The sequence below is a fragment of the Helicoverpa armigera genome, chromosome 17, assembly GCF_030705265.1.
Source record: "Helicoverpa armigera isolate CAAS_96S chromosome 17, ASM3070526v1, whole genome shotgun sequence".
In the NCBI taxonomy this organism is placed as follows: domain Eukaryota; kingdom Metazoa; phylum Arthropoda; class Insecta; order Lepidoptera; family Noctuidae; genus Helicoverpa; species Helicoverpa armigera.
The window spans coordinates 10,887,324-10,915,289 of NC_087136.1; the positions used below are offsets into that span (position 1 = coordinate 10,887,324).

General features: G+C 35.6%; 1 protein-coding gene across 4 annotated transcripts; it reads right to left on the reverse strand.

Annotated features, from left to right (window-relative positions):
* Positions 1–687: 687 nt before the first annotated feature.
* LOC110381039 (sorting nexin-27) lies at positions 688–27,926 on the reverse strand. 4 transcript variants are annotated; one of them, XM_021341222.3, is made up of 10 exons: positions 20,581–20,677; positions 17,375–17,622; positions 8,724–8,826; positions 7,496–7,769; positions 7,112–7,209; positions 6,776–7,022; positions 6,533–6,696; positions 6,143–6,332; positions 5,541–5,722; positions 688–4,996 (listed from the first exon to the last, which is right to left on the reverse strand). In XM_021341222.3, exons 2-10 carry the CDS (start codon positions 17,458–17,460, stop codon positions 4,928–4,930), a joined length of 1,413 nt encoding a protein of 470 aa, XP_021196897.3. In that variant the 5' UTR covers positions 17,461–17,622; positions 20,581–20,677; the 3' UTR covers positions 688–4,927. The 4 variants fall into 4 exon arrangements, with proteins under 4 accessions (XP_021196897.3, XP_049702183.2, XP_021196894.3 ...); XM_049846226.2 differs by having other exon boundaries at positions 17,375–17,475; positions 20,581–20,596; XM_021341219.3 differs by lacking the exons at positions 17,375–17,622; positions 20,581–20,677 and adding an exon at positions 27,575–27,926.
* Between the last annotated feature and the right edge of the window lie 40 nt (positions 27,927–27,966).

Sequence of the window (27,966 nt, forward strand, 5' to 3'; positions counted from 1 at the left end):
TTGAATTAGTGACCTCTAATTGTTTACAATTTGATAAGATTTTGTTTACTGTATTTTGACGACCTCTGTGGCGCAATGGTCACCAAGCCGGACTGCCGAATCTGAGGTCCCGGGTTCGATTCCCGGTTCGGTCGACATTTGTGTGATGAGCATGCTTGTTGGTCGTGGTCTGGGTGTTACAATATGTATTTATAAATATGTATATGTGTAGCTATATGTAGTTTATCAGTTGTGTTAGCACCCATAACACAAGTTAATTAATAACTTACCATGGGGCTAACCAACCGTGTGTGAAAAGGTGTCCCGACATTATTATTATTATTATTTGATTATCACAAATACAACAAAAGTTTTAAATTTAAAACACAGGAGACAAAAATACGTTAAATTAACTATAAAAATATAAATTAACAAAAAAATTATAAGTATTCTAGACTGTTAAAATACAAAAAAGTAAAAATTATTTAAATGGATAATAATTCTATTAATTTGTAGTTATAGACATGTCAACGTAACATGTAGGCGAGATACCATATTTAATATGTTATATCGCTTTTCATTAAAATATGCAAACAGCAAAAACTACGCAGCCTCGCCATAAAGCAACTTATATCTTTTTAAACAAATACCACAGACTATATAACCACTTCTCAGTCCTTCGTGCAATGGCACCTTTTTTCAAACAACTTTGCTCTTTTAACGAAATATATGCTATTTCATTTTCTAACACTTAATAAACCAATATAAACATCTACCTTTAGGGCCAACGCAATTTAAAGCACTTATTGCAATTCATGATTTACAAACTTCGACATAAGATAGAAGCTACATGATAAAAACCCATTACAAATATCTTTTAGTCATCATCATCTCCCGAGCCATTTCCCAACTATGTTGGGACAACCCAACTGTTGGCTTTCAGTCTAACCGAATGCACCTGAGTACCAGTGTTTTACAAGGAGCGACTGCCTTTCTGAGTTCCTCAACCCAATTATCCAGGCAACCCAATACCCATTGGTAAGACTGGTTGTCAGACTTACTGGCTTCGGACTACACGTAACGACAGCCAAAGATGTTCAAATAACAGCCGAGGCCTACAAACATTTTTCGGTATTTATTTTGAAAATATGTAGCTTCTGCCTTCTGTCGATATTTCATTCAGTTTAACATACGAATCCGACACGAGAGATAAATAAGTACTTGTCACTAGTTACCACTTGTCATGAGAAGCTAAATATCTAATTATTATTACTACTGAGATTGTTACACTATCATGCAGAAAAACATGGTTAGATATTATATAGACAAGACAGTTTAAAATTTACTGAAGATTTACGCATACGAAGATATTATTTGAAACTGTTGTTTTTGATATTTTAAATTCAAGTTATTCTGCAAGCCAATGCAACAAATGAAAATCCCCTACCAACATATACGTTACATTTAAAACGCGGCTTAAACAACATAAAATTACGATCACAATAGGACGATACATCAACTATATTAATAGCAACATTTAGATGATATTTGTTTCTAATATTTTTAAAGTGCTTTAACGTTCCTTTGAGATATATGTATTTTTATTACGGAATAGTGGCAATGAAGTAACGATTATTTGAACGATATTGTCATTTTGACAATTCAACAGTACACATTGCGTTCTCAATAGAAAATTGGAGGATTAATTGATAAAAAATGTATTCAATATCTAATGAATAGTAGTTAAATTCAGCTTTAAAACTACTGCTTCATTACATTTGACGAAGTGTTGCCAAGGTAAAATATCTATTATTTAATCCTTTTGGCAACCCTGATGCATTCCTCTTTTTTATCTATATTGCTCTAAAACGGTATTTTTCTTGATTTTAATCACTTCAAAATCACTATTCCGTAAATAACACAGAGCTAGCCAAACTACTTTTATAACGTTTTGTTATTGCGCCTATAATATGCTTACTCTACTCTATTACCGCGAATTTACAACTTCATTGGTGCGAGGCTAACAGTGGCCGGTTACGTAGCTGCTAACTTGGAAACGTAAAGAAAATAGTTTGGGTCAATTTTTTTGGCGTGGAGTGTACTTGTGAATTGTAAAATGGAAAAAAGCCTGGGAGTATACTGTTTATATTCATTATGTATGTATTTCATCATCACTGGAAGATATAATGGTTGAAAACAGAGCTATTTTGAGGGCCTTGAAAGTCTGACCGACTGAACTCCCGCACCTGGATAAAAGTCTATATGTTATGAAGTATAAATTATATTTTTTTCTAGTTTCATCATAATTAATTGATCAGTTTTTGCATGAAAGAGTAAAGAACACTTTTACAGACATTTGCATTTATAATATTAGTAATAAGTACCTGTTTATATCCAAGTTTGCAGCTACGTACATGAAAATCCGACATAAGACAATCTAAATAAGGCTGTTTAAGCGTTGCGGTTTATTTATTGCTTGTTATAGAGTCGTGACTAAACTTCTTGTCTATCTCTGACGGTTCAACCAATCCCGTGCAAGCTAGTGTTGCCAACGTAAAAAAACTAACAGCTTTATTGGGATCAATGCTGTCGATTTGTTAATTAGTTTAATAAATATCGTACCGCTCTCTTTCTGCTATATTATCGAAGCATAAACCCCATTAAATATTTTTTGTATTAAAAACTGTTTTGTGACCAAACTTTTTTTTAACAACGCAAGCAACACAGAGGTTTTATGGCACCAACATATATTCCTTTAAATTAATACTGAATCAACAGACAATTATAGTACCTGGTCACATTTCCATGCGATTCCACTCTTGCACAGACTATAAACTTCTTGCATTGCCATCAAAGAAAAACATTTAAATGACGACTATCCTTCTTAGTATTTGTACTAAACCTTCAAGAAACATTTCGCCGCCATCAATCAATAATCATTATAAAAACACGATTATATAAAATCTTTTAATATAATGTAAGGGTATAATAATAGATATGTATGAGAGGCTTAAACTATTGAAATTAGTTCATAACAGCAACAAACAGTATTATGTAATGTTGATTTTAAAAAAACATTTTCGAAGCTTATTCTTCAATGGGATAGAGACAGGAATTCTATAAAATCAAAGCTATAAAGTTTATCTTGTATAAGCTGAGTTCTATATTTTAGAACAAGTTTATAAGAGAAACTCTATAGCAGATTTATAATGGCAATTAGCAACCATTTTTGAAGATAAAGATTCAAATATTTAGAGGCCGTTAAAGGATGATTTTAATAGTTATAAATTACTTATACAGCCACAAATAAACTCTAAAAATGATAATATAGTATAAAGGCGGTTATTCGAATACCTAACACATACACCTCACGAACTATATAATTGATTTGCTTAAATAGTATTAATGATATTCTTATTAAGTGGTGATTTGTAAAAAATATTTAATTAAAAATGGTGAATTTTACTATGAATTTGCTCGCGCGATGTGTATGCACGGCGCTTGATAGCGACATCTAGCGGACTTACAATAAAACTTGATCGAACGCCATCTTTAACTACGACAATATTTTTCTAATTTTAATAATTAAATATTCATCACAAACACAATTTACTACATAGTGAAGATTATTTAAATTTAATTTGTTATATATTTTACATTATCACTGTAAATGCGTTAATGATTCACAATACTACATTTACTACACGAATATATTAAAAATTATAGCTAAATAAAATTGTCTTAGTAATAAAAAAAAACCTGAGCTTTTAGCTGCTATTATGATGGGTATAATATAAAAAACGGAATTTCTAAATTATGATTTATTTTTAATTAATTGATTCTTTGAAATCGATTCATAAGTTTATTCGATAAAGAACTAACGGATTTGTTACTAAAATATTTATCCTAATGTTTGGGAATAACGTTTACGACTCATTTCCAAATTATAACAAAAACTAAAAAAATTAAATAGTTTACATTATGTAAAATAAGTGAAGCAGATCTAAAGTAGAAATAAAATCGTAATAAAAATTATGTAAGTAAGTACAAAAAACTTAACTTAGACAAAGAGAGACTTTTAGTGTAGAAAACAGTCGGTACTAGCTAGTTTTATGAGATACAATGAAAAATCGGTAGCAAAACATTAGAAGATTTCCCCGCCTTAAAAAAAAGGTTCTTGCTAAAAGTGTCGCGTTTAGAAAAACCGAGCATATACGAGCGACAATCCGCTAGTGTCAAATCACTCTTACAGCTCATAGACTTAAGTTAATAATCACTTGAAGATAAAGGGGTATACAGCTGATTCAATAAGTTACCGACTCATACTTTTTCCGAAAATAAGAAGAATTCATAGTAGGGATCCAATAATCCAACCAAAGTTCACTGTATCTCACAAAACTCTACAAAATAGAATCTATTTATGTAAGTAATAATAATTATTACACTACAAATGAACCGTAAGCATAGCTTTAAGGATACTAGTACATAATTCTACACTTAAAGTTTCAATATTGCGTCCAATTCGGGAATAGATGTAGCTACCTAGGTCTATTTATTCATTTATATATTCTTTCTTATACAAGATGACACTAAATAGTGATAGTTGACCAACCAATTTTAAATAACAGATTAAGTTTATGTAAACCTTGAAACATTCTTAACTATTAGTGACATCTTATAGAGAAATAGAGATTTGATGAGGATAATTTTATAATTAGGAGTTAGGTAAAAGATTTACGATAAATAATTAATATTTAACATTATTTTATAGAATAACGAACTAATACTCCCGCGCTGACATTTTGGTAGGAATCTTATTTAGTGGCAACACCTGAGATGGTGTTGCTAGTGATGAAATGGTTTTCCTACTAAATAGTTCAGCGTTGAGGTGGCATAATACCGTTTCCGTGGCTTACTTCCTAAGTAGTGGGAGGGGATGTGACGTCACTTATTCGCCGGTGTCCACCCAGTTCGCCTCTTCAGCTATTCTGTCCATGCAGTTGCACAGGAATTGGTACTGAAATACAATAATGATTATTATCATTTTGAAAAGTAAAATGCTGAGCGAGAAACGATGCTACATTTTACGGAGCGGATGGACTTGTCGTTGTTTCCTGTATATGCGATACGTGCTTCGGATCAGATTTGATTAGCTTGGAAAAGTTTATAGTTTAGTTTAGTTTTAGTAATACAGCAAATCTTAAGCGCGCAGCGCTCGAGTCGCTCTTCCCTCTGCTCGCTATTTCCGGCGCGCGTTAGGCCTCTGCCTCGAATTTTGCGGGCAGCGGGGCGGCAGCGGCGGCGGCGCGGGAGCGGCAGGATCTTACGCGTATAATCAAATGGACCGGCTCTCGAATACAGCGGGCGAGCGGGCAAACGGTGAGCCGTCAAAGGCAGCGGCCTTACTGTTTCTGTGTTGGAACACCTCGGCTCGGGCCGCGTGGGCGCCGCGCTGGCTGCACACAGTGACTGGGGGCTACACACCACGCTACGGAACGTGCGCGATCAATGTGCTCTCCGACATTAGTATAGGCCTCGGATTAGATGGCGTGTGTACTCACGTATGGCGTGAAGAGCGCGAGTGTGCGCGTGTGCGTGTCGTGGCGCGCGTACGTGAGCCGGGCGGCCGCCGCCTCGTCGTCCGCGCTCCACGACACCACCGAGCGCCAGCTCACTTCCACGCTAGCTCCGGTGCCACTCGTGTCGCCCTCGCACCAGCTCGACAGCTTCAGCCCTGACCAACCTGCGACAGAAAACAAGACAAACTTATATTCCATTATAAATAAGGGTGCGTCCACGTCGCCGTAGCCGTTTGCTCACTGCGCGCAATGTACAGTCACGGCAATGGTTTGATTAAAAAGTGCGCTCTGTAGCGCACGCGCGCAACTCGAAAACTGCCCGCGATTTGCGCATTGGCCAGATGAGAACGCATCCTAAAATTTTAATACACATTGTAATTGTAACACAGTTTCACACTAACACATAGACAATGAGCAAGTAATTCTATTCAATTCAATGTCTAGTAAGCAAATTAACAAATAAATATGATATTAGCAACCGTCATAGCTTATTGTGTACATATAGCCATGTAAAATATGGATCTTTAGATGTCCGAAACAAATGAATTTTATTTAGGGGTCCATAAGGTTGTTAAGGCACATACCGACAGTGATGGCAAGAGCGGGAGTGGCGCGGCAATCGGTCCTTGCAGGCGGGAAGGCCACGTGTCCATAACCAGGCAACGCTCGCGCGAGTGCTAGATAATCGGGCGCTCGTCGCACGTCTTGTAGCGCCTTAAGTTGGTATAACCGCGCTCCTGCTACACATACGCAGCGGTTCACATCTTCTACGGCCTGGAATAGAAAATACCACTCTCAGTGCAGACCACCCACAAACTAAAACCATACTTTTTCATGAGGAGTAGTTCAGTAAAACAACATTATATGTATACTAACTACTTTCTAGAAGGCCTCAGAATTCCATATAAGAGATCGTCCAGATGGATAGTACATAACTCTACATACACAAGTTTCTACAAGGTATATAAACTGACCTGCCAGAATATGAAAGCGGCAGCAGTAGCATCCTCAGCCACGACAGAGATCTCGGTGCGCGGGTTGAACAACCACTTGCGTATCGACAGACAACTGCTGGACGCCGTCGAATAGTTCTGAATGTATAGGGAATGCGGACACTCATTCGGTTGGAGTTTGCGCTCTAAAAACCAAAAAAAATATCCTTAAAAACATGATCCTAAAATTCTAAAAGAAAGTTGGGAATGGTCTTAATAACTTACCGAAATTATATTCGACAATTTCGAACAAATAAAAATACTTTTGCACCGATTTGGACAGGCCGATCTTCTCGCAAACCGCTCTGTATACATCGTCAGCGTTGGTAGACTTGAGGACGCTGACGGTGACCACTTCTTTGTCAGGAAGAAGGACTTTCAGGTCTACTGGTGTTGGGTTTGAGGAATCGTCCGAATCTGTGAGGAATTCCTGGACAGCATCTGATTCTGCTATCACTCGGACTGCGCATACCTAGTAATCGAATAGACATGATAAAGTTAAGGGATTGTATACCCTATTAGAAGCAACTACAGTTCTAATTATAACAGCAAGCAGCTTACCTTTTCTAAATACTGTTCGAGTCCTCTCCTTCTAGCGTCCAACTGTTGTTCGCTCAATGTGAACGGCCATTTGCCGGGCAGCTTCGGAAAATTGAAACCTGAAAATCAACGTTGGTTCTAAGTTTGCTGTAACTACGTACTTCTAAGATTACCAATGGCGATCTTTCTATGGCTTTTGATTGCGATACATAGTATAATGAAAATGATTTAACTACATCTATTTATTTCTTGTGTTTTCTTAGCAAAAAAATTCAAGTTAACATTCTATCACAAATGAAATAAAAGCAAAAAGAAAGCAAATACAACAGTATTTTTTCTACTTCAAATAGGATTACCCCAAGGGTCTATCATAGGCCCTTCATACCAACTAAATAACGCACTTACCTAAAAATTCCTTTCTAAGCGTATGATGCAACGCGGCAAACTCCCTGTACCTTCTGCTGCACAGATGCCGTCCAGCCATATGGACATTGAAGGCCACATAGGACCTGCCTGTGTTCCTCTCCATGACAAGCCGGTAGTCTGGGATCGAGACGGGTAGGGAGCGCTTGTCGGTATAGTCGTAACGTTGGTAGACGGTCGCGCGGGAGTTGGCAGCGCCGCCTATGACGCCTACGGGAGCTGATCCGTCGTCGCATGGCTCTAGTCGTTCGGCTTCCTTGAAGAGATAATAAACAGTCAATTCAAACCTTCGTTATACTTATTTTTCTCCTTTTACACTGACTGTAGATTTAGATTTATAAACGTGGTATGGTTAACACCATATTTGGTAAAAGATTGCACCATGTTCTGCTTATGACTAAGCATATTATAAGTTTTGACACTCGATTTACGAAGTGTTGTAAGGATGTTTTTTTTTTTCATTAATTTAAACACTGTTTCCTCAGCCCTGAATGCCACTGTAACTTTTTAGGACAATCCCACTATGGGCACAGTTAAAAACTTAGCAAGCTGCGTCCATTATGCTAACTTGGTTGTAGACTCCGTACAAATTACACATGTTCAATCTACATTTATAGTGCCATTCAGAAAACCCATGATTGAGTAATGAGTATTCAATTACTCGTCACCTTGGAAAAGCGGTCAACAGCAATTATATAATTGAAACGATGAAAGTGAATCACTAGTAAACCACCATATATCGAAACTTTTTACTGTTCTATAACTTTTATAGCTTAATTGATTGCTTTTGGAAGGTCATTCATAAGAAACATGACAGTCTGAGTCCATATTCAATAAACGTAATGTTATAGTAAATATTTAAGAGTGCTCCGCAACTATCAGCACAGACTTCCCAGCAATTTCAACCAATGATCATGCATTGTAGTCTACTTCAACAAATTGGGATAAGGACATGGGAATGTTTACATTATAGGGGACAGCTGAGAACTACAGGTCAGGACAATCCGGACACAACACATTTCATAGCATGATAGAGCTATTTGGTGAAAAGCATATAACTATGATGATTAGATTATTTTTTGAATGGATTTTAAAACAGCACCGTCATTGTTTATCTCTAAGAGGGATCTACCTAATATTGATAATGGGGTTAATTTTCTTGTAAAAAGTAGGAAGCAAAAGGGTGTACAGAGGAAAAAAGATGACGTACTCTTTGTGTGACAGAGATGACGGTAAGTGTAAGACAGTCGCCACCGGACTTGATGAGATCCACCACCTGTCTGTGGGTCGAGCCTTCGACGTTCACGCCATTACTGAAACAAACAAACAACATATTGTAAAGATAGATAAAAAGAAGAAAGAAGTCACTATCAAAATAGCTGGAGATGATGAAAGTTGGTCAAGTTATTACAAATAGAAGGGCTCTATTAAATATGTACTAGACTTAAAATAACAGATGTCTGATACTACCAACCCTATGAACACTAAGATAAGTCCCACGAGACAAAACAGTAAACAATTTGATTGCACAATCCAACGAAATGCGTATTACATTTGAACACGTGTTTGATCTTGTAATTTCTTTACAAAATATTACTAAAATTGAGATATTGATAAGGAACCATTATGATGCAGTATGATACAGCATATTTATAGTAATAGTGAGTGTGAATTATTTAATACAACAAATTACTACCGTGTAGCATGATTATTTAACAACTTATCATCATCAATAACATATCGAGCTGAGATGACTTAAATTGATATCGCAATTCACGAACAAGCAATATGTTTTGTGAACATTTTAAATACGCAAGATTGATACGATAAAAATATCAGTGAAATGCTTGTTTATGTAACCTTTGGGGTCGGTGCGTAAAATAATCGAATATATTATGTATAACTAAGTATGACTTAACTAGATATGCATATGTGATTTGAAATTATCTGTTTGTATGTTGTTGCTTACAGGTGTTTATGCTCAAAAAATAATAATATTTTAATTGCAATTGGATTAATCGATTTTCCAAGCTTTTCTCTTCAACTTGACGGTTACATTAAATGATTGCTTATATTGTTTTGGGACGTTATCTGCTAAGGGAGCATTATTCAACAATTTGCTTCAACTAGCTTCATTTATCTTAGAATTCTCAATGGAATCGTCTCATTTGTCTGCACCAAATCACTTCAGACGTTTCATTGTGATAATGAGACTGAGCGATAGACAGCATAACTAACTAATTTATTACTTTGGAAATAAACAATTTAGCAAGTTCTGGATCAGGATAGGAAAATTACACTTTAATTCTGCTGCGGTGAACTTTACTCAGGAAAAAAGGAGGATATGAAGAAAGTACCATAATCCAGGGTACAAATGATACCGTAGTATCACAACTCTCAGTCAACACATTACATCATACACTGGCGCTTTGTTTACAGATAGCAAAGCGACCGGCCAGTGTAAACGAGACATGTATACCAAACACTGTTGGTATTAACCAATATCTGTTTATATTGGACTCGTATTGTTTCTGCAATTATCTGGGGAAACAGATAAGAGGGATTCAATTAAACATTCGGCCAAGGTTGTGTTATGTGTGGGTTGGTAAAACAGAGCACATGGTGTTTAGAGGATTGTGAGAAAAAATGCGTGAATATAAAGGCATAGTTTCTATGTTGATGACCTTACAGAAATAAAAATTCCTTAAAGGTCTGAAAATCTGACCCCTTGGAAGTTCCCATCAACATGTTATTATAGCGTTTACCTCTGTTCTAAAGGGCCATTGGAACAGCAACCACTTTCAATAAAAAATACAAAACATGTAAAAAAAAAAACAAAAATATGAATCGTACGAACTTCGCCTACAAATCAAATGGGCAGCTGATGCTTCGTGAAGGTCAATGCCTAATCAGAATTGATATTCGCACAATAATTATGCTTTATTACATCCGTTCACAGAGATAAGCTATTACTGCATCATAAGCGGAAATAGTTTGTGAAAAATAAACCGTATTTTCATTTAGTTTCAGATACAATTGCACGGTCAAACAGAGACATGAACTGTCGCCAAAGAATGAAAGAAAAAAACCTTTACATACAGTGAAAAGATATCTGAATTATCTCTGTTAAGTTATAATAATGAAGATGGAGAAGACTTAAAGCTTCGGAAACTTAGCAACAATAATCAAGAATGTTATTAGCCTGCTCCAAGCGTGGGATGAACCTGATTATCTACAACACTCAAGTTAATAACCGTTACCTACTTAATACTAGACTAAGAGATCTTAGATGGGTATGACGAATTAGTAATAATCTTAGGCAGACAAAGTGGCCTCTTCGCAGGCTGGCTAGCAAATGGACCTGGATAATCGAATTAATTAGCAAACAAGGCCTATGTCTACTAGAGAACGGCTAACAGCTACAGACAGCTAATGAATGAATGGATGCGTAGGAATGATTCCTAAGAGAATTTATAGTCTTGAACGACTAATAGCGGATCTAACTTAATCTTTGCCAAAACAAGATGCATCTTATTATGATTCCCAAAAAGGTATTTACCCAGTATTCTTTGCAGAGTCCTCAGTTTCCAGGTCATATATCTCAAAGTCTGTGGTAGCACAATAATAGAAACAGTACCGAAAGGTCCCGACTCCACCCCTTTGCACCGACATTGTGACACACACTGGCACATTGACACCCACACACGCAAGCACACCAACGCGCCACGGCGAACTTTTCAAATTACGAAAGCGCCTCTTTTGTTAGAACCGAAATTAATAACAAAACGTAAATGTCACGAGGTCTAAGGAAATTAAACCTCAGAGATTTCTTTGAAATTATTCTTGTGTAAATATTGTTCTGAACTTATAGAAACACCCGTACTTGGCACCGTTGAGTTTCTGTCGTTAACTGCCCTAAAATGCTAGATTATAACTAAATAAGTAGTTGGTTATTTCAATAGTAGATCAACTAACAAGTAACACGCGCGAACAGAAACACTAACAAACTAATAATGATCATTAATTAGATTTAATTTAACAATAAACATTGATATTTGAATTGCGACGTTGAATTATATGGGTCACGTCCGTTGATGACAGTTGATTAGATGCAGTTCTGACCTCTAACATGTTAATAGGTCGTAAGGTAGCTGTTTAATGGTTGAATCGGATATCATTAATTGAATACGCAACTTTGCTAGCATATTTCATCAGCGCCAAGGGTTCCTATAACCTTAGGAATAGCGGCTTTAAGTCAAGTTCAGATTACAAGATATAACTTGACATTCAGTTGTCTCTTCTAATTGATTGATAACTTAATGGAGGGTTTATTGAAATCCATTTCCTTATTACCTTTTGTTCATTCATTAAGTAATTACCTGCCTATTACTTCATTCAGTTGCACGAAATAAGGATAGATGCGGTTTTTACCTGTCCACAAAAATTATGTCATCGATATTTTGACAAAGCTCCATTTTGCAATATTTTGATCATTGACGTTTAACCTTTATCAGGCCCAGGCTGACATTAAAGCTAAGTCATTGACCTTATCCTTTTTAAAACTTGAAGTACAAAGCAAAGTGTATTGGTGCGGACGAAAAGGCTGCGAAAAACTCGACAAAAGAATCAGTATACGTTAAATTAAACACTGAAAAAGCCAGACGGTCCTCTTTTCATCACATACTAGCTTCTGTCTGATGCAACGTCTGTGTTTTGTGCACAAGGGACCAGTGGCGAAGGGTGGTTTAATGAAATAGGGAAGCCGCAGCTAAAAAAACTGGGGGGGGGGAGTACCCAGGGATGGGGGGGAGAGGTAATGGAGGTAATTTCTCAGTCCACCTTTTAGCACTGACTGAGAGACTAATAGTTTGAACATGTTTTCTCGAGGAATTCGGCAGATTATTAATATCTATAAAACTTTATTATCTTTACATAAAATAAGTTCCTTCCTAAAGTAAATAATCTGTCGGAAAACGTCTAATGCGATAAATGCTATCCTAGTTAAGTTTTAAAAATGCAAACTGTCTACGTATCAAAATAAATCATTTCAAGGTAGGTCTCTCTATTATCACTACACACACTGTACTTATACTGAGTACCAGGTCACAGTGCGATCGCGGGGATTAGTAGGGAGTAATGATACTGCCAACTACTTAATCAAAATTGTATACTTGGTGAACACAAAAAAATATAAATTCCCAAGTAGGGTCATTAAATCGCGGAGAATCTTAACACCGCGATTCAGGATTTGCATAAAAATGCACAACACCATCTATGTTGACATAATGTAACTAAAACACTTAAACTAACATAAAATATTGTACACACACGAACTATGTTATTTCTAAATGATACACACACTAATAAATTCAATTAAGTAATACAAAGAACAATTTGTTAATGGTATTATCTAAAAAAAAATAAGAACAATGAGAGTGAATTTGTCTGATTTGTTTGTTTACATACACTCTTTTGCAAAAAAAGCGGGCACCTATGCGTAATCTTAGTTCTAAGGACTTTACGTGTATTTCAAAGGGTTTTTATGATTGTAGTATGTTTCTAGCATCAAAAGGGTTAGCCAAGCATGCGTGAGAGTGTATTCTAAATTTGAATTTTGTACAATTGCTAAGAAATTAGTTAAACCTTGTTTTGGACTAATTGCTGGCAGAAAGTTCGTCGGTGTTTTGAGAAGTTTTTGAAGTGATTTTCAGAAAAATGGTAATGCAGTTTTAATTAATGATTAATGTAGCTTTTTGTTAGATTAAAACATTTTTGAAAAACTATGCGTATTTGATAAAATTTTCACCTGCTCTAAATGGGCAATACTGATGATTGATGGCAATGTTAAGAGTTTCGGTATTTTAGTGTAAAGCGTTCTATTGTTTAGATATTGTACCGACGTGTTCTAAAATATCGCTTTTTCATAAATAAACACTATTTAGAGGAGTATCAGTACTTTGGGCTGCGACAAAACCAATTTAAAGTAAGCAGTGCCGATCACAACTCGTCTCCTATCGGACTTTGACATTATTAAAAGTATTGAAATTCTACAAAATAAAGAAAATAGCGCATAGACTGTGCGCACGAGGTCTTAAGGTCTCGTAATCACTGATTTTTAAACAACCTCGTCGCTTGGGAAACTCCGTAGACCTCTGAAGATCTATGAGTCTGAGCGTTCAAATAGCGTGTTTTCATTCCACGGACATTTTATTAAATAAACTTGCCTGCACCGAGATTTTCTGGCATCTACAGCACTTTGCTGCTTAAATCATAACAATAATTGGGTATCTGCTCATTTATTAAGAAACATACGTTTGGCCAATAATTTTGAATTCTTGACTCCCTTTCAGCTAAATCATCGTTTAGTAACCCGATACCTATGGAGTTATCGAGAGCTTCAACGCGGCAATAATTTGACTTTTTAGATAGCTTTAACCCTCCTCATCATTTTTCATGTGGTTAATTTTAACATTTATCACAAAATTTGGTTTGTTTTAAATGTCAAAGTCCGATAGGAGACGAGTTATGATCGGCACTGCTTACTTTAAATTGGTTTTGTCGCAGCCCAAAGTACTGATACTCTTCTAAATAGTGTTTATTTATGAAAAAGCGATATTTTAGAACACGTGGGTACAATATCTAAACAATAGAACGCTTTACACTAAAATACCGAAACTCTTAACATTGCCATCAATCATCAGTATAGCCCATTTAGAGCAGGTGAAAATTTTATCAAATACGCATAATTTTTCAAAAATGTTTTAATCTAACAAAAAGCTACATTAATCATTAATTAAAACTGCATTACCATTTTTCTGAAAATCACTTCAAAAACTTCTCAAAACACCGACGAACTTTCTGCCAGCAATTAGTCCAAAACAAGGTTTAACTAATTTCTTAGCAATTGTACAAAATTCAAATTTAGAATACACTCTCACGCATGCTTGGCTAACCCTTTTTATGCTAGAAACATACTACAATCATAAAAAACCTTTGAAATACACGTAAAGTCCTTAAAACTAAGATTTCGCTTAGGTGCCCGCTTTTTTTGCAAAAGAGTTTATTTGAGAGCTCTTAGCGCTGTCACTCGCGCGTAGACAGATATAGCTACTCTGCTCTTGACGCGTTCTTTCTCGTTCACTCGCGAGTTTTGATTGGCGGAAGCCGCTCCGTGAGCCGGCTTACCGCTCGCCCTTATGCCGCGAACATCGCGCGGCGCGGCGTGGATGACGTCACGCAAGCGTAGTTTTGTATGGAGGAGGAAGCCGCGGCTTGTTTAGTAGGAGCAAAATGTTTCAAGTAATTTATAGACATTTTTTTACGATGGTAGGCGTTTTGTTATACCTACATATTTAAATTGTGTGGTTCAAATGATTATATTAATTATACCTATACCTATATTATCACTTATACCTATGCTTCTTTCTTGAAATTCGAAGGGAAGCCGATGGGAATCGGCTTATAAGGACGCCTCGCCACTGCAAGGGACATTGGCTATACACTCATGGTTATGTTGCTTCTTGATTATAACAACTCTGGAGTTGGTCCTTTCTCCCCAGCTACTTCTTCACCTACAGACTTCATTATTTCTAGCATTCATGACGAATTGAAGAAACCTACTATTTCTAATTCATACAAATTACAAATAAATAAAGCCACAAACAGCACCAAACACTCCAACATTAGCGGGAGTGTTAAATTTCTTGTCCGTCAGATAACGGATAAAATAGGTTATTAGAGTAGTAATGCAGTCATGGGCTATTTTCTGCAACCGGTTAGAACCCGAGGCAGCCGTGAACTTAGTACACGTGAACGTATGTAGGCGTTTAGGGTTGATAGTCATTGCTAGAAATCTCGAACTAATGAGATGAGGGAGTCAGACCTTATTGATTTTGATACAAGTAGGAGGTCTATCAAGATCCTTTTGAATATGTATTGGACTAGCCTTTTCCATATAGTTACGACTGAGAGCAATACGAATAAGAATGTAAGATGAAAAGTTACTACGGAATATTTGCGATTGCCATCTGTTCTAACTAAAGCATCGTCTATGCGTCCCTAAAAACACAGAAAGTTTTTAAGGAAGTTAGAAATGAATTTGAAATAGGTACTTTTTCAAGGTTTGGAAATATGCGTCTCATTCGAAGCTAAGTATCTATGTAAACAGAAACATAAATACAGTGACTTCAGATATAGGTACGAGCAACAACATAGTACCTATAACCCAACGTATGAGCATTCATGTTTACAGAGCAACTTTGTTAAGTATGAGGAAATTGTCGACAAAAATAACTATATACTTGGCGATTGTTATAATAAGCTTTTATCTGTCTGTAGCTACTTAACTACCAAGTTATTTATACTAACTTTGTTGGTTTGTTCTGATGAAGTTATTGTAGCAAAGAAATGTTTGAATAAACTTTATTGTTTTTTTGTGTTCCTTGACTGTAAAACAACGTTTGCATTATGCTTAAGGTATTCTCAAAAATGCTTCTGTCCTAATTCCTGAGTACAAAACTACAAAAGACAAAGTTCCACCTGAGTCAGGAACAGAACTTCGTTCAAATTAGTGAATTGAGGACAAGTTGACTTAGGTTCAAAGAGATCCAATTACACTTGACACTCGTTCGAGTTTACCAGCGTAATACAGCGTATACAGTAATATGAGACTACATAAATGTGTTGCTGGGGAGTTTCTTGCGACATTTCATATTTCCAGCAAAATCGTAAAACCGCTGAACGTTGGGTTATCTTTGATGTTCGCAAAAATTATTGTACCTACTTCAATAAATTACTCATGAATTTTATCTTTGCATTCAACTGCATATTGCATCTGCGATAAACATGAGGTTTAGTGTTGCAAGATTCCGGAATATTTTATCAATATTGTTTATGGATTGAAAGGCTTACCGACAAGCTCAATATAATCCTACTTAAGACTGCATACTCCGGCGAAAATGCTTACACATGATTTCAGAGAAAAGATAAGACGGGAGAATTTTTAGAATCCAAACGAAAACACTTGACATTTTATAAATCCTCTGGGGTTAGCTAAAGGTCACTTCAGGATTCTCTAATAAATTACTTTTCTATCAGGTTTCTAAGATCCATATGTTAGCAATATCTTCTAGATAGGAATGTTAGATCCGCAGTTACCTAACGATTGGAGTAAAGATTTGGTGTTACTTGCGGGTACGCAGACATAGCGAATACTTTCTAATTGATCGTGGCAGATAAGAGGCTGTAGATTTAACGCTGCACAAACTAGCTTCAATTCTAAATGGCAGTGAATATATTACAGGTAACATTTTTCTTATTTACCGGATCCTCTGATTTATCTGAATATCTCCAATGTTTAATATTTTATGGACAATATTTTCACTGATAGAATTTCCGCAATTTCAATACGTCAATAGGACAGATATACGAACAACAACGCCTTCCTCCATTTTTAGGGACGGTAATAAGACATTGAATATTTACACAAAAATGTAACAGTAAAGGATGTACAGGCCCTAATCTTAAGTAGCTTCTTATCGATGCAAACTTCCTCCAATAAGGTTAAGAAAGTTAGCTGAACTTGGTTCCGCTACTTCAGGCCCAATTTAAATAATTTACGGAAATACGTTAACTCTGAAGCTACATTAAGATCTGAGTCTGAGCTTAGCGAAAAATAGAATGTTTAAGATAAGGTGCCTAATATGTGACCAAATTGTAATCTTCAAAGCACAGGGTTCGTTCGTCTCAGATGTACAATTCAGGACTTGTATTCTGGATTAAATACTCAACATTCATAATATCAACTGCTAACTAGACCAAAGAGGAAGGAGTAGACATTTGTAAAACATATAAAACACATACCTAGTATCCAGCAGAGTGTATCCTCCTTTCTCAACGACATTCTGTCGAAATTTCGGCTCATACAAACAATGCATGTTGTTGAACATTTTGTGTCACAACCCCTAACAATCCGCATTACACAAAAACCGTTAAACTTTTCTCTGATTGGCTAAAATCGAATTACAGAACGTTTCTGATTGGATGAATTATTAATAACGAATTTCTGTTTGCTCCTTGTTCCGCAGTCAAAGCAAGTTTAATAACTGCGGCTATATCATCGGAAATTGGACAAAATAAACTTATGTAATTCGAGACTCGCTTGACTTGATTATCACGTCATCCGTGTGTTATATATATGAAAAGAAAGTTAGTAGGTAATACATTGTGGGTGTTAAGAGGACGAATTGGAATTTTTGGCGCCAAGGATGTCAATTTTTCTCAGTAAATACAAAACGGATCAAAATACAACTTGGTTACCTGAAAGTTCATGATATAAGCCTTATTTTGTTAGTTGTAGAAACATGATTAGGTAACTTTTATAACAGAGAAAAATATATCAAACATACCTCTTTTTAAAAAGAGATTCACATATTATGTGCAAACGGGACCGATTTAAGCCTCTTAACTTTTTTAGTAGTTGAGTATATACATACTCTTTAAAATGGTAGTAGGAATTTTTATTAAATTATCATTTCTAAATATTAAAATTACAAAACCATTTTGTCGCTTACGACTTTTAGTTATAAGCTAGCGCGCGTATTGTTATCCTCGCCCCGCTCAGACGCTCCGACCCCTTTTGGCGCCTTAGATGCGCGTGCCGGTTATGGAATTATTGTTGACCACTTCCTCGCCTTAAGGTAGTTGAGTCGTCTTTTAATTTGGTCATTGATAGGCGCCAAATCGGGAGCTTGCAAAATTTTTCAAACATTAGGTAACTGCTGATCAAATTAGCATGTATACAATCTTTGTTCAAATCGGTATAGCTTAGCTCGAAGACAATACAACCAATCAATTCCGACTGAAGGATGAAGACAAAACATTATATCAAAACCGATAATAGCACCTAACTTAATGAGAAACCTGATACACGAGTAACGTGGGTGGAGGACAATAAAAGACAAATAAACTCAGTTTTAAGGACCGCGTCATAGGAACCACTTTCACGCAGAAACGCTTTCTCTGACGCGACCATCATCTTGTTGTTTTCATACAATGTATTGTTTAACGCGCGTTTAAAAGAACAAAGGAACTGTGAATACGTAAATATGGTAGTTTCACATACTATGGACTATATTCGCACGGGAACTATCTAAGTTCGAAAGCTTTTACATCATCAACCTTTTCAAAATCGAGCAAAAAGATAATGTCACATGCATTCAAAGGCTTCATTCAAATCTTTTTCTGGAACGTTTTCAAAGGAATAATCTGTTTTTGATGACGTATTCAGAACGTTAGCAGATGTTTTTACGAAAACATCTAGAAGTAATAGATCTGTACGTTGATACTTTTTGTCCACTTAGGTCCCTTGAGTAGAACTTAAGTGATTAAGTAAAGATCGAACAGTAACCAAACAAACTAAAGCCCTGAACTTTTGATGGATAAGTTAATACCAAGTTTGTCAGTTACCAAGCTGTGAGCTTGTCCCCAATTATTAGTTCCATAAACACAACGTAAAGACCCAATCGATAGCCGAACTTCGGTATCTAATATTAATGTTTGTGTCAGCATGGCAACGAGGACAATTATAGCTAGGAAATCGACGTCTAATATCAATGTCATGAACGGTCTCAATAAACGTGACAAATCTACTATTCTGTTTAGAATGGAAGCCGCAGCCTGAAGTCATCTCTGATTCATTATGAACCGATGACGATGGCTAAGCTTTTTGTGATTTCTTAATTTCAAAGAGTTCATTTTTTAGAGAGGCTCTCATTTCTAATCTATAATATAGAAATGAATCGCAAAATGTGTTGGTAAGCGCATAACTCAACAACGCCTGGACCAATTTGGCTAATTCTTTTTTTGTTGTGTTTGTTATTGTAAGGAGAAGGTTCTTATGAAAAAAAAATAGGGTAAAGTAGAGAAGTCAGTTGACGGGAGCGAAGCCGCGGGCAAAAGCTAGTTCTATTATAAAACTCTTAACAATCTCGAGGCTTCCTCGTGTTACCAAATTGAATGGTAAAAGACCAGTAAGTATTTGGCAAAAGATCGTTGTTACAATTGCACTTCATTATGCAATTAGCTAACATGATTCTTGGGGTCAGTTACCTCACCTAATTGCATAGACGAGTATAAGAAGAATACGTTTTTAGTGTGCACTGCAGAATACATTAAATAATCTGGGATTATTTGATCGATACTAAATTTAGGATGCAAAGCTGGCTCCATTCAAATCAATTTTGGTGGTTACTGCACCTTTTACAGACAATGCACTCATGCTAATGTTAAACATTTCGAAGAAGCATTAGATCAAATCTTAAAATAGTCTTCAAGATATAATTTCCTTATGAAATGGACCCTTGAACTTACGTGAAGTAAAAGCGGCGTGACTGTAGATAGGAGAATCAATTAAACAGCTTCAAATATAGTAATCAATTAACTGGCCACTGTACTGAATAGATAGATGCACGTGTTGTATACTATGCAATAGTATGCCAGTGTTTCATTCCTGTTATCAATCAATTACTAGTTTCAATATGAACACCATATCAGTATCATGTAGTAGGTACCATGTTATTTTGTGCAAACATAGTTATCTATTTACCCGTTTCCTATGTACTTAGGTGTCGTTTGCTGTGGTGTTAATATGGGAGCTGATACATAAGCTAATATGTGCAATGATACTTATGACTTTATTATAAGTTTAATTTAGGTTTGCTGAATCTGTTATATTTTAGAATGGACTACTCAGTAACATGGCCACGAAGAGATGAAACATGACAAGAAGACGCAAATGAATATGTTTGCAGTCGAAAGGAAATTGAAGTGGAAGAAGCCAGGTAGAATTCAGGCAATGATATGACTAAAATCAGAACACAATATTAATGGCAATTATTGAATCAAGAGCACACATAAGAATTGTTTCGTAGGCCAACTAGGAGTCACAGTTTTAGCGCAAATAGAATAATATCCAATGACCATTTGTTATTATTATGAAGGACTCAAACGCAAAGAGAGTTAATAAAGTGACAAAAACAAGTCAAACGAGCTAAAATTAGCGTACTCACAACAAAAACGCAACACATTAATTAAGTAGTTAATTGTAGCTTCCAATATAACACAATTAACATTTAACTAAACAGAGAAAGTGACCGGTGGCGAACACTGATAGCAATGCACTATTGGTTATTATCATTGTTGTTGCACCACTAATAGATATTATGTTATTTCGCAATAAAAATGAAGATATTTCTGCTATTTACTTTAGTGCCAAGGCTAGGTGACAAGAGGCTGATAAGATTTTTTTCCTTAATTAAACAGTGTTAATAGTGCAACGTCTAGAAAAATGTAAGAGCATCGCCAGTTAAAATTGTTTAACTCTCTCAGATAAAAGATGAAATTTACGTCAGGCTATAATTTTGGTAAACTTAAGATATTTCCCCGATTGCTGCACCCTGTTCCATTTGTCAAGAACGTATTCTTTATAGTATCTGCCTATAGATACGATACTTGGAAACATAGTAATGAGAATCTACTGTAGGTGATGTTCAACCAAACTTGCTAGGCAATAGGTTATCATAAATCTTGCTCGATCTTTAGGAAGATGAATTTGAAACAAGACACCTGCAAATCTGCGCATGATCTATTTTAACAATTTTTAAAAAGGTATCCTCAATCAATCTTGCAGACATTAGAATAAACAACATTAAAATATGCCCAGCTCTTTTAGAGTTATTGGGCGTGCAGACTGACGGTTACAAAAGTTTATGGTTTAACAATATAGGCAACCACCTACGGTGTTTGTTATCATCAGTGCAGCTAAATATAGGATTCTCCCAACCTTGGATGTGTTTCCTATAAACGCGAAGATAGCAGGTTTTGTAGTCACTGATATAACAGCTGTTTTAAATCATATTTGTATCAAGTCTTTGCTCAAATATCCGTGAGTAACTGTACTGTTGTAAAAAGTACCCGAGTTAAAATATGGTCTCAATTTTTTTTTTAATAATTGCGAGAATTAATAGCTTCTTAATATCTTGGAGAGTCAAATAAGACAACACAGAATAAAAGCTTGTTTTTACAACATAAATAATCTTGGAAACAATACTCGACACACCAAATATAATCATCCACCGTACTCTTCTACAGAATACTGTCTTTTATTAGTTTCTATTCTTCGTTACAAAGACATTCAGAAAGTTATTACACTCCTCCTTTTGACGTGCTTTCTCGCGCAATAACATTTTATTAAGGAGTTGCTGTTGTGTCATAAAACGTAATTGATACTCGGAAGAAATACTAGTATCGTCATGAGAAAAGAAAATAGCCGTAGACGGGTTTTCAAGAATTGGGAGGCAAATTGTGTTAACAATAATGTAAGGCACCTCTCATAGACAACACAAAGCAACTGTTTGTTGTTTGTAACCAAAGTGACGAATTTCCCAACGTATTTCCGGAAATTCGTACAAATCTCAGCAAAATACACAAATTGCAAGAATTTCTAATGAAACACCAGATGAGTAAATACTTTTAGAGAACGAATGAAATCCTGTGGATGGCGAATTGATGTACCTGCATACACTTACACGCTAGTTACACGTGGTTATAATGTTAAAATGATTGACACCACAAGTGGTGGCCAACTCAAATTAGGGATTATAGAGCGGAACATACCCACCGACGTTTTTATAGAACTTGAATAATTCATACTTAAACATGTAGGTCTAGGCACCTCTCGTGTCAGAAGTAGCGAATGTAGAACGTCGCTGATAATGCAATAAAACATAATGCTTGATTGTGAAACTATACTGCATCAGCGATTGTGGGAAAGAATAGCGGTAAGATTCCTTTAGTATATGGTTTCTGAGCTGTGAACTGGATTCCTTAAGAATATACACAAGGATATGGCGTCATGGGTTAAGGAACTCTTGCAAGTATTCTTAATACCATTTTAAAACATGGCAACAGAAACAGAAAGTACTATTTTGAGGGTAATTTTTTAAGTTCTATTTCCACGGATAAACAGTCTGAAACACAGTTAACAGTTGAACTTTATGAAATCAGAAATATCCCAGCTCATTCTACAAAATGCGACGGAAATTGAAATGAAACGTAAGCTAATGGAAAATGGAAACCTTTAGAGTCCTTATGAACTGGAATAAGCTTTGAGCAGGCGTACAAAGTAAATGCAACCGACATGTATTTGCTTTGCTTTCGCATTAAACATGAGGGTGAACATGAAAATTACTCTGCTTAATTTTTCATTTCCTACCATTGCTTTAGCAGAGCATTCTTAAAATGTTCAACTGCTTCAAGCTAAAAATGGAGATTTTCTTACATCTGTTTCGGAAGATGTTCTTAATCATTGATCTTCATTGAAAAACTAGTTTATTTTCGCCAATACATCTGACTATGTTTTAGCTTTAAAATTGGCAACCCTGTATGCGTTAACACATGCCCCAGTTAACAAGTGCAGTGCAGCAATAGTTGTATTGATTGATAGCGTACATTGCGAAACAATTACCAATCATAATGTCCTTTCTATATCATTGCAATTGAAACTGCTTGACATACTCGAGTAGCGTGACCGTTTTCGAACGGAAAAATTACTTTTAGTACTTGGTGTTAATTTTCCAGGTCCTGATGAAATTAAAGAGTGAGACGTGTCGACTTCACAAGGTTTTGTAAAAAGTGTCTTACTTAAAATTTTTGGCTATCCAAAATAATCTTTTCGTTGATTCGAAGGAAACATAAACTAAATAGGTAATCTACCATCATCATTCTAATCAAGCAAAACAAACGAATGCCTAGCGGAAACACCAATTGTATTTATAATCGCGGGATTAATTTTATTCTGACACAAAACAAACATTTATCGCAAGGATACCTAAAGGTCATGTTTTGCCGTCATCATAATATGAGGAGTATTATCTAATAAATAAAAATAAACTGTTTCAACAGGAAACAACCACGCTCTCAATTCCTGTATAAACCACGAATAATGATATTATCAACAGTAGGGGATTGTCCGAAAGATAACTCTTCCCACGGCCCTGGTACCAAAAAGGCTTCAGAAGGAACATGGGCGGGTTTTAGTAAGAGTATAACACTATCATCTGCACACGCAGCGGGTGTTCATTTGATGACTTCCCACCTAACAAAAAAACGTAAATTCGTTCTGAATTGACGGATTCTTTGTAATAAATGATACAATGATCGATACACAATTGTTATTGGCTTGCAGTCAATTACAAGCCTCTAAACTAAACTGATCATGTCACTCGATCAATTGAAGTTTTCTATAGTTTTGGACCGGCGATATTGTCCGATTGGGACTCTTCAATTTTGCAGAAAAGGATCTGATGGAGTCTGCTGCTGCGGGTTGTTCGAAAGAGATACCGCGGCCATAGCACATAAAAAGGCCTACGACGGAACACGACGGTTTTTAGTCAGTAAGAGTCTGACACTCCCTCACCGCTGCTAACGGGGTCATTTGATGATTTTTGACGTCGTTAAAAAAAAAAAAAAAGATGGAGTCTGCTCAATTACTATCAATTTACTGCTAAAGGCATACCTAATAACCACAACATCTATCAAAGAGTTCCCCCTTAATTCTATTTAGATTGAATTCAAATAAATTGATAGTCAATCGACAATGGAGACATGCTTTGCTTGCATAGTGTTACTTTGATCAATCGATCCGTCTTGTAATGAAGTGACGGGCTCGTACATCTCATGTATTCTCTAAATTAATGTTTAATTAATGAAAGATAGTGTAATACTGTTGAGTAAGCGTCACGTTTAACTAAAACCACATAAATCCTTACTCATAGCATTTTGAATAGAGGATGGTAAACTCTTTATCAGCAATATGAAAGTTGATGCAATATTGTTTGCTGTAACATGAATTAAAGTTAGTTATTTCATCATTCAGCTAGAAAATAATATGTTTTCCACGACTGGCATTGAATAGAGAAATGGAGGAAAACTTTTTGCCGTTTGCGGCACAACTCAACTGTATTCAAGAGCTTGTTAGTTAGGCCGAAAATGTAAGGTAGCAAAACGGTTATTTTTAGGAATCAATTGAGATTTTATGACGATCTGTACTCTTTTTAAAACGAGAGACGTAGTTTCGAGTAAGGGGTTGTAGATTGGGATTTTGATGTACCAGGAATAGGTCTAGTATTACATTATTATGTACGCGGTTTTTCCTCATCCTGAGTGATTTTCTTCCCCTTCGCATCCAGATATTAGTAGCCTAGTAGGTATAAATTCAGACCTATAAGCTGTATGACAGTCAAGTAACAATCGAATCAGTCAAAACAATCACGTATCTACAACACGTTAATAATAGTGTCTTTTGACGATTTAAACTACTTATCTGTAATGGCAAAGAAAAGTACGTAAGATAGGTACATATTGCACCTGTTTTCTTACCCGACTCGCATTACAAAACAGTTGGTAAGTAGAAATGCTGATATTTGAGTCAAGGTTTAACGAGAGAAACCTTACCAGTGTAGCACTACTTGCGACTAGTAAGTAAACTGTTACAAATTAGAATATACACCCATCGATCTTCATCTGAAACACGAAATGAGATACGTGCTTAGAAAGTCTTCTTTAGAGTAAAAGTTGCGTGGATTTTTCGAATATTCTCAAAGAAAAACATTAGTTTTATACATAAAACCTATATAATAAACGAGACCCTATTTCGAAGACTTCGCTTACGTCTGTCTCTTGAACAATGATAGTTCGATTTTAGGGGGCATATAACAAACGTAATTTTTGATAATGGCACGGAACCCTTCCTGAGACCCTTCCCTTCCAATTCCGATTTGCACTTGACGTAAGAACCAACAGCGTATTCAGAATTATTCTACTAAGAAATCCGGTTTTGGTTTGCTGGTTGACACTGCATGAATCCAACAATGCAAGTCATGCTAAAGATTCTCAGACAGAACTTTTGCCATCGGAAATAGTATTGTAACACTTTGGAAGATATCGGGACACCTTTCAGACATGATTGGTTATCCCCAAAGCCATTAGGTCTGCCAATTATGAATATAAAATTAATAGAAATAATTTGCTCATCCTGTGTTGCTTATTAGAAACTTGTAATCTGACAAATTACCATATTTTAATTTACCTGTACCTGAGTATTCTACAAAAACCTTGTAAGTATTGTGGTTTGTTAAATCCAACTTAGACTATTTGTTTTATAGTTTTTATCTCTCAATAAGAATAACAATATTACTTGTATGTGTTATTATTTTGCAGTAAGAAACAGGTTCTGCTTCAAAGCAGGTAGGTATGTTAATTTGTAACGTATACTAGACTTTCAATAGCATTTCTGTATTACAATGCAGTAGTACTAGTTTCATATACCTAGGTTATAGTAATACAATACAATCTCTAAATGTAATAAGTATAGTATTGTTAAACAATTTACCAAATAATTATGAAATTTCCAACTTCCACCAACGGTTTTATCTGTGTCCAATAGAATATCTGTCTCTCTCTCTACATACATGGATAAAAAGTAGCCTTTAGCCTTCCTCTTTACATGGGCTATCTGTCTAACACTGAAAGATTTTTTTCATATCAGACAAAATTTCTAGAGATTAGCGTATTCAAGCTAACAAACTGTACATTTACAATATCAGTATAGTTGTCTCTGTTGCTGTTTCTCAGCATTCTGGCGTATTTTTGTATTATTTATTATACATTCGTTATTTTATTTGCCATAAAAGAATTCATCTGTTTTATTTACTTAGTGTTTTACAGACACCTGTGCAAAAAAGACCTGTTTTAGTTGGTAAAGTTAATTTTCCATGTTCAAGTTTGTATACCTATAATACCCAGTATTTGATTTTGATAATATTATTAGTTTGACAGTTTTACTTGACACATAACTTCCCTAAAAACATGAATTTGTTTATGAATGCTTTAATTACTGTTTCAAAAATGATTATAACGTCACAAGATCATTTTAAATGACTCCAGAAATAAAACATTGGTCTTGAAATCACAATCAATAGGTCTCAGAGGTCAAAAGTATTAAAATTCATATGCATGCATGAGAGATAAAGAATAAAATAAACTGTTGTGTTCAAGATTTAAAGGTTCAAGCAATGTCAACAAGTTATTTAGGCCACAAACATTAGATTGGGGTGACCTGTTTCAAACATTACTTTAGATATAAAAAGTTTTTATTTAGAATGCATCAGCCATTTTAAATGTTGCAACTCTAGCAGTAATGTTCATTTGCTGGCAAATATTATGAGTACAAAGTTCTAAGTTATAAAAAACATCATAAGAAATAAGTAGTTATGATGAAATTAGTTTGATACCTATATTTGACGATTAACTTAATTAAAATAACTTAACTGTGATAAGGAGCAGCATAACTCAAATATTTGTCTTATTTACCTTGGCAGCTTTTTGAGCAATTCAACTTATATACTGCAAAAAGTTGTGTAATTTTACACTAAATATTACTATTGGAAAAAAAATATCCATAACTTCTTTAGTTCAATAACTGTTCTAATATTCAAAAGTACAGTCATAATAGCAGTTTCTATGCCAAGGAAGTATGTATTATATAAATAGTTGTATGTGTCACTGAAACCATTGACCCTGTTAAGATCAGTCACTCAGTAACTACCTGTGTACTTATATGCAAGTACATTATCTTCCTGAGATGTTTCAAATGTCTTCAGTAACAATATGTTGACATAATGTACTTATTAAAATTAAAATAACAATACAAATGTAACGATTTCCTAATCAGATACGAGACAATTTGAAAGCCCTTAACAAACTTAAACAAGTTTTCAATGATTCATCTCAAACATTATGTAAATGAGTATGTACGAAAATATAATGTAAATTAGGCTTCTTCTCCCGAAGAATAACATTCCAATAAATGTTTAAACACAAAGAACCGGCGGGAAATGCGTTGCTATGTTAAGTAATACAAACAATTATGGGAAAATCCAATGGGAACTTAGATTGTGCAGTCAAATAGTGGGCGGTGAAAAACAAGTTATTTTAAGTACTTACACTTCGAGTATCCGGTCGCCCTTCCTGATCCCAGCCTGCTCCGCCGCCCCATTCTCCAGGACAGCGCTGACATGCTGCAGGGGAGCATAAAGTTCACCGTTAATCGATCTCAACTGCCCGCCTTCCGACACTTGACCACGCACGTTGAAACCAAATCCGGTCTCAGTTTTATAGATAGTAACGCGACGGGGCCCATTGGCAGGCACTGGGGTCTTATTATTTCTTTCGGTTCTGATAATACTGTTATTATCGGTTTCTGTCTCAGCCATTTTGAACAATTTTCATCACAGATATCGTAAATCGTAAATAACAATCTGACGTTACAGTTGCAGGGTTGCTAGATCGTGAAACTATACTTCAAATATTAGCCGACTGATATTCTCGAAGGGTTG